Here is a 6,341-nt window from a genome sequence, read left to right on the forward strand (position 1 = left end):
TGAGGAGAGAGAAAACACAGAGTTACTGTAGTCTGACTGATGAGGAGAGAGAAATCACAGAGTTACTGTAGTCTGACTGATGAGGAGAGAGAAATCACAGAGTTACTGTAGTCTGACTGACGAGGAGAGAGAAATCACAGAGTTACTGTAGTCTGACTGATGAGGAGAGAGAAATCACAGAGTTACTGTAGTCAGACTGATGAGGAGAGAGAAATCACAGAGTTACTGTAGTCAGACTGATGAGGAGAGAGAAATCACAGAGTTACTGTAGTCAGACTGATGAGGAGATAGAAATCACAGAGTTACTGCAACAGAGATCATAGGAAGAGAGAAGGTCAAACTGCAACAGAGATCATAGGAAGAGAGAAGGTCAAACTGCAACAGAGATCATAGGAAGAGAAGGTCAAACTGCAACAGAGATCATAGGAAGAGAGAAGGTCAAACTACAATAGAGATCATAGGAAGAGAGAAGGTCAAACTACAATAGAGACCATAGGAAGAGAGAAGGTCAAACTACAACAGAGATCATAGGAAGAGAAGGTCAAACTACAATAGAGATCATAGGAAGAGAGAAGGTCAAACTACAACAGAGATCATAGGAAGAGAAGGTCAAACTACAACAGAGATCATAGGAAGAGAGAAGGTCAAACTGCAACAGAGATCATAGGAAGAGAAGAACAAACTACAACAGAGATCATAGGAAGAGAGAAGGTCAAACTACAACAGAGATCATAGGAAGAGAGAAGGTCAAACTACAACAGAGATCATAGGAAGAGAGAAGGTCAAACTACAACAGAGATCATAGGAAGAGAAGGTCAAACTACAATAGAGATCATAGGAAGAGAGAAGGTCAAACTACAACAGAGATCATAGGAAGAGAAGGTCAAACTACAACAGAGATCATAGGAAGAGAGAAGGTCAAACTATAACAGAGATCATAGGAAGAGAGAAGGTCAAACTACAACAGAGATCATAGGAAAAGAAGGTCAAACTACAACAGAGATCATAGGAAGAGAGAAGGTCAAACTACAACAGAGATCATAGGAAGAGAGAAGGTCAAACTACAACAGAGATCATAGGAAGAGAAGGTCAAACTACAACAGAGATCATAGGAAGAGAGAAGGTCAAACTGCAACAGAGATCATAGGAAGAGAAGGTCAAACTACAACAGAGATCATAGGAAGAGAGAAGGTCAAACTGCAACAGAGATCATAGGAAGAGAGAAGGTCAAACTGCAACAGAGATCATAGGAAGAGAGAAGGTCAAACTACAACAGAGATCATAGGAAGAGAAGGTCAAACTACAACAGAGATCATAGGAAGAGAGAAGGTCAAACTGCAACAGAGATCATAGGAAGAGAAGAACAAACTACAACAGAGATCATAGGAAGAGAGAAGGTCAAACTACAACAGAGATCATAGGAAGAGAGAAGGTCAAACTACAACAGAGATCATAGGAAGAGAGAAGGTCAAACTACAATAGAGACCATAGGAAGAGAGAAGGTCAAACTACAACAGAGATCATAGGAAGAGAAGGTCAAACTACAATAGAGATCATAGGAAGAGAGAAGGTCAAACTACAACAGAGATCATAGGAAGAGAAGGTCAAACTACAACAGAGATCATAGGAAGAGAGAAGGTCAAACTGCAACAGAGATCATAGGAAGAGAAGAACAAACTACAACAGAGATCATAGGAAGAGAGAAGGTCAAACTACAACAGAGATCATAGGAAGAGAGAAGGTCAAACTACAACAGAGATCATAGGAAGAGAGAAGGTCAAACTACAACAGAGATCATAGGAAGAGAAGGTCAAACTACAATAGAGATCATAGGAAGAGAGAAGGTCAAACTACAACAGAGATCATAGGAAGAGAAGGTCAAACTACAACAGAGATCATAGGAAGAGAGAAGGTCAAACTATAACAGAGATCATAGGAAGAGAGAAGGTCAAACTACAACAGAGATCATAGGAAGAGAAGGTCAAACGACAATAGAGATCATAGGAAGAGAGAAGGTCAAACTGCAACAGAGATCATAGGAAGAGAGAAGGTCAAACTACAACAGAGATCATAGGAAGAGAGAAGATCAAACTACAACAGAGATCATAGGAAGAGAGAAGGTCAAACTGCAACAGAGATCATAGGAAGAGAGAAGGTCAAACTGCAACAGAGATCATAGGAAGAGAGAAGGTCAAACTGCAACAGAGATCATAGGAAGAGAGAAGGTCAAACTACAACAGAGATCATAGGAAGAGAGAAGGTCAAACTACAACAGAGATCATAGGAAGAGAGAAGGTCAAACTACAACAGAGATCATAGGAAGAGAGAAGGTCAAACTACAACAGAGATCATAGGAAGAGAGAAGGTCAAACTACAACAGAGATCATAGGAAGAGAGAAGGTCAAACTACAACAGAGAGAGCACATCACAAAGGTCAATAACCGCTGTACATTTCAAACCTTGAATATTTTGTACAGCGGTAAGGATCTTGTTTTGTGTTTTATATGTAGAATAATAAAGTTATATTTGTAACGTTACTTTGCATTCGGAAAGTATTCAGAACCCTTGACTTTTTACGTTACAGCCTTATTCTAACATGTTCTGAATAAAACAAATTCCTCATCAGTCTCCACACGATATCCCAAAAAGACAAAGTGAAAACAGGTTTTAAGACATTTTTGCAAATGAATTAAATATTATAAACAAAACGTTTTCAGAGCCTTTGCTATGAGCTCAGGTGCATCCTGTTTCCATTGATCATCCTTGAGATGTTTCTACAACTTGATTACACTTGAGTCCACTTGTGTTAATTCAACTGATTGGAAATGACTTGGAAAGGCACACACCTGTCTATATAAAGGTCCCACAGTTGACAGTGCATGTCAGAGCAATAACCAAGCAATGAGTTTGAAGGAATTGTCTGTAGAGCCCAGCGACTGGATTGTGTCGAGGCACAGATCTGGGGAAGGGTACCAAAACATTTCTGCAGCATTGAAGATCCCAAAAGCACAGTAGTCTCCATCATTGTTAAATGGAAGAAGTTTGGAACCACCAAGACTCTTCCTAGAGCTGGCCACCCATCCAAACTGAGCAATTGGGGGAGAAGGGCCTTGGTCAGAGGCTACAGTAACTACAAGAACCTGATGGTCACTCTGACAGAGCTCTAGAGTTCATCTGTGGAGATGGGAGAACCTTCCAGAAGGACAACCATCTCTGCAGCACTCCACCAATCAGGCCTTTATGATAGTGGCCAGATGGAAGCCACTCCTCAGAAAAAGGCACATGAGTTTTCCAAAAGGCACCTTAAGACTCTCAGACCATGAGAAACAAAATTCTCTGGTCCGATGAAACCAAGATTGAACATGGTGGTGGCAGCATCATGCTGTGGGGATGTTTTTCAGCGACAGGGCCTGGGAGACTAGTTAGAATCGAGGGAAAGATGAACAGAGCAAAGTACAGAGAGATCCTTGATGAAAACCTGCTCCAGATCGCTCAGGACTTCAGACTGGGACGAAGGTTGACCTTCCTACAGGACAACAACTCCAAGCACACAGCGAAGACAATGCAGGAGAAGCTTCGGGACAATTCTCTGAATGTCCTTGAGTGTCCCAGCCAGAGCCCGGACTTGAATCCAATCGAACATCTCTGGAGAGACCTGAAAATAGCTGTGCAGCGACGCTCCCCATCCAACCTGACAGAGCTTGAAAGGATCTGCAGAGAATAATGGGAGAAGCTCCCCAAATACAGGTGTGCTAAGCATTTAGCGACATACCCAAGAAGACTCAAGGCTGTAATCGCTGTCAAAGCTGCTTCAACAAAATACTGAGTAAATGGTCTGAATACTTATGTAAATTTAAGATGAGTTTTTAAAATTTGTAATACATTTGTAAAAATGTCTAAAAACCTGTTTTTGCTTTGTAGGGTATTGTGATGTCATTATTGGGTATTGTGATGTCATTACGGGGTATTGTGATGTCATTATGGGGTATTGTGATGTCATTATGGGGTATTGTGATGTCATTACGGGGTATTGTGATGTCATTACGGGGTATTGTGATGTCATTATGGGGTATTGTGATGTCATTATGGGGTATTGTGATGTCATTATGGGGTATTGTGATGTCATTATGGGGTATTGTGATGTCATTATGGGGTATTGTGTGTAAATTGATGAGGGGCAGGAAAAAAGGTAATCCATTTTATAATAACATTATGTGGATAAAGTCAAGAGGTCTGAATACTCTCTGAATGCACCGTATACCAACTCAGTCTGTGACGATCGGTTACTTTTGAACAACAGCCCTTAAAAAGTGTATTCGTAAGGAGGAACTGTGACGGACCTCTAAAGTAGCGTTGAATTCATGGTATAGATCAGCGTCCTCCGCTGCCTCCGCCAGTCTCTTGACAGACTTCATCTTCCTACCCAGCATGCCCTCCATCTCCTCAGCAAACTTCTTCACCAGTTCCTCTCCGTCCACCTCCTCCATCTTCACCGTGGGCTCAATGTCTTTGTATTTCTGGAGAAGAAAGGGTTAAATACCCTTAATAAACATGTTTAAGTAACAAACGGTCCCTGATATCAGGTGAACTGTCAGATTTGATTGTCTTTCAGGAATCAGGTGTTTTCAAGTCTGTAATTGAATCCACTTCCACAAGGGAGCTGTCATAAGAGACACATGTAACGTATTGTATGACAACAATCAGAGAAGAGTTGGATCTATTGGATTGGCTAGAGAACATAGAGCTTACCTCTAAATAGAACCTTGACAAACCGCTATCTGACTCTGTTGTCTCAGCTGGTGACTTTTCAACAGCTGTTGGTGGATTACACTAGTCTGTTAATCATCTCCTGTTGTTTTTACCACAGTCAGTCTTTGACAATGGTGTTAAAACCTTTTTGGGATAGGGAGCAGCATTTTCACTTTTGGATGAATAGCTTGCCCAGAGTGAACTGCCTCCTACTCTGTCCCAGATGCTAATATTTGCATATTATTATTAGTATTGGATGGAAAACACTCTGAAGTTTCTAAAACTGTTTGAATGATGTCTGAGTATAACAGAACTCATATGGCAGGCGAAAACCTGAGAAAATTTCAACCAGGAAGTGGGACATCTGAGGTTTGTAGTTTTTCAAAGCTTGGCCTCCCGAATACACATTGAGATATGGATTAGGTTGCACTTCCTAGGGCTTCCACTAGATGTCAACCGTCTTTAGAAACTGGTTTGAGGATTCTACTATAAAGGAGAGGCTCATGAGACCTCTTTGAGTCAGTGGTCTGGCAGAGAGCCTCGGTCTCATGACGCGCGCTCCCGACAGAGTTACCTCTCGTTCAAGTGCTTTTCTGAAGGCAAAGGAATTCTCCGGTTGGAACATTATTGATGTTTTATGTTAAAAACATCCTAACGATTGATTCCATACATTGTTTGACATGTTTCTAAAGGACTGTAATGGAACTTTTTGAGTTTTTGTCTGGATGAAGTGCCTGCGCCTCATGAAGATGGATTACTGGGCTGAACACGCTTACAACAAGGGGCTATTTGGCCATAAATGACGGACTTTATGGAACGAATCAGTCATTTATTGTCGACCTGGGATTCCTGGGAGTGCCTTCTGATGAAGATCAAAGGTAAGTGAATATTTATGGTGTTGTTTCTAACTTTGTTGATTCCAAAATGGCGGATATTCCTCTGGCTGTTTTGGGTTCTGAGCGCCGTTCTCAGATTATGCTTTTTCCGTTAATTAAAAAAAAATATCTGACACAGCGGTTGCATTAAGGAGAAGTCTATCTTTAATTCTGTGAATAACACTTGTATCTTTTATCAGTGTTTATTATGAGTATTTCTGCAAAATCACCCACTGTTTTGGAATCAAAACATTACTGCACGTAAGGCACCAATGTAAACTGAGATTTTTGGATATAAATATGCACATTATCGAACAAAACATACATGTATTGTGTAACATGATGTCCTATGAGTGTCATCTGATGAAGATCATCAAAGGCATCGAGGCATTCAGTTACTTTTCAATTAAAAGTTAGAATGGGCAAAACAAGTGACCTAAGGGACTTTGAGCGTGGTATGATTGTCAGTGCCAGGCGTGCCGGTTACAGTATCTCAGAAATGGCCAGCCTGATCCAGGAGTGAATAGCATCCCAGGCTGGATCACTGGATCAGAGGGAATAGAACCTCAGACTGGATCACTGGATCAGAGGACAGGAGGGAATAGAACCCCAGGCTGGATCACTGGATCAGAGGACAGGAGGGAATAGTACCCCAGGCTGGATCACTGGATCAGAGGACAGGAGGGAATAGAACCCCATGCTGGATCACTGGATCAG

The 6,341-nt window shown here is 41.4% G+C and overlaps 1 protein-coding gene across 1 annotated transcript in view; it reads right to left on the reverse strand.

Moving 5' to 3' along the window:
* The window catches only part of cacna2d4a (calcium channel, voltage-dependent, alpha 2/delta subunit 4a), a 199,640-nt gene extending 194,266 nt beyond the window's left edge, over positions 1–5,374 (reverse strand). Inside the window, exons 1-2 of the mRNA XM_036958447.1 lie at positions 5,324–5,374; positions 4,341–4,517 (exon numbers count right to left, since the gene is read on the reverse strand). Of these exons, the coding sequence (XP_036814342.1) occupies positions 4,341–4,517; positions 5,324–5,374 (228 nt within the window). The remainder of the gene's footprint in view (positions 1–4,340; positions 4,518–5,323) is intronic.
* Positions 5,375–6,341: the final 967 nt, after the last annotated feature.

Source organism: Oncorhynchus mykiss, chromosome 21 (assembly GCF_013265735.2).
Source record: "Oncorhynchus mykiss isolate Arlee chromosome 21, USDA_OmykA_1.1, whole genome shotgun sequence".
NCBI classification, from domain to species: Eukaryota; Metazoa; Chordata; class Actinopteri; order Salmoniformes; family Salmonidae; genus Oncorhynchus; species Oncorhynchus mykiss.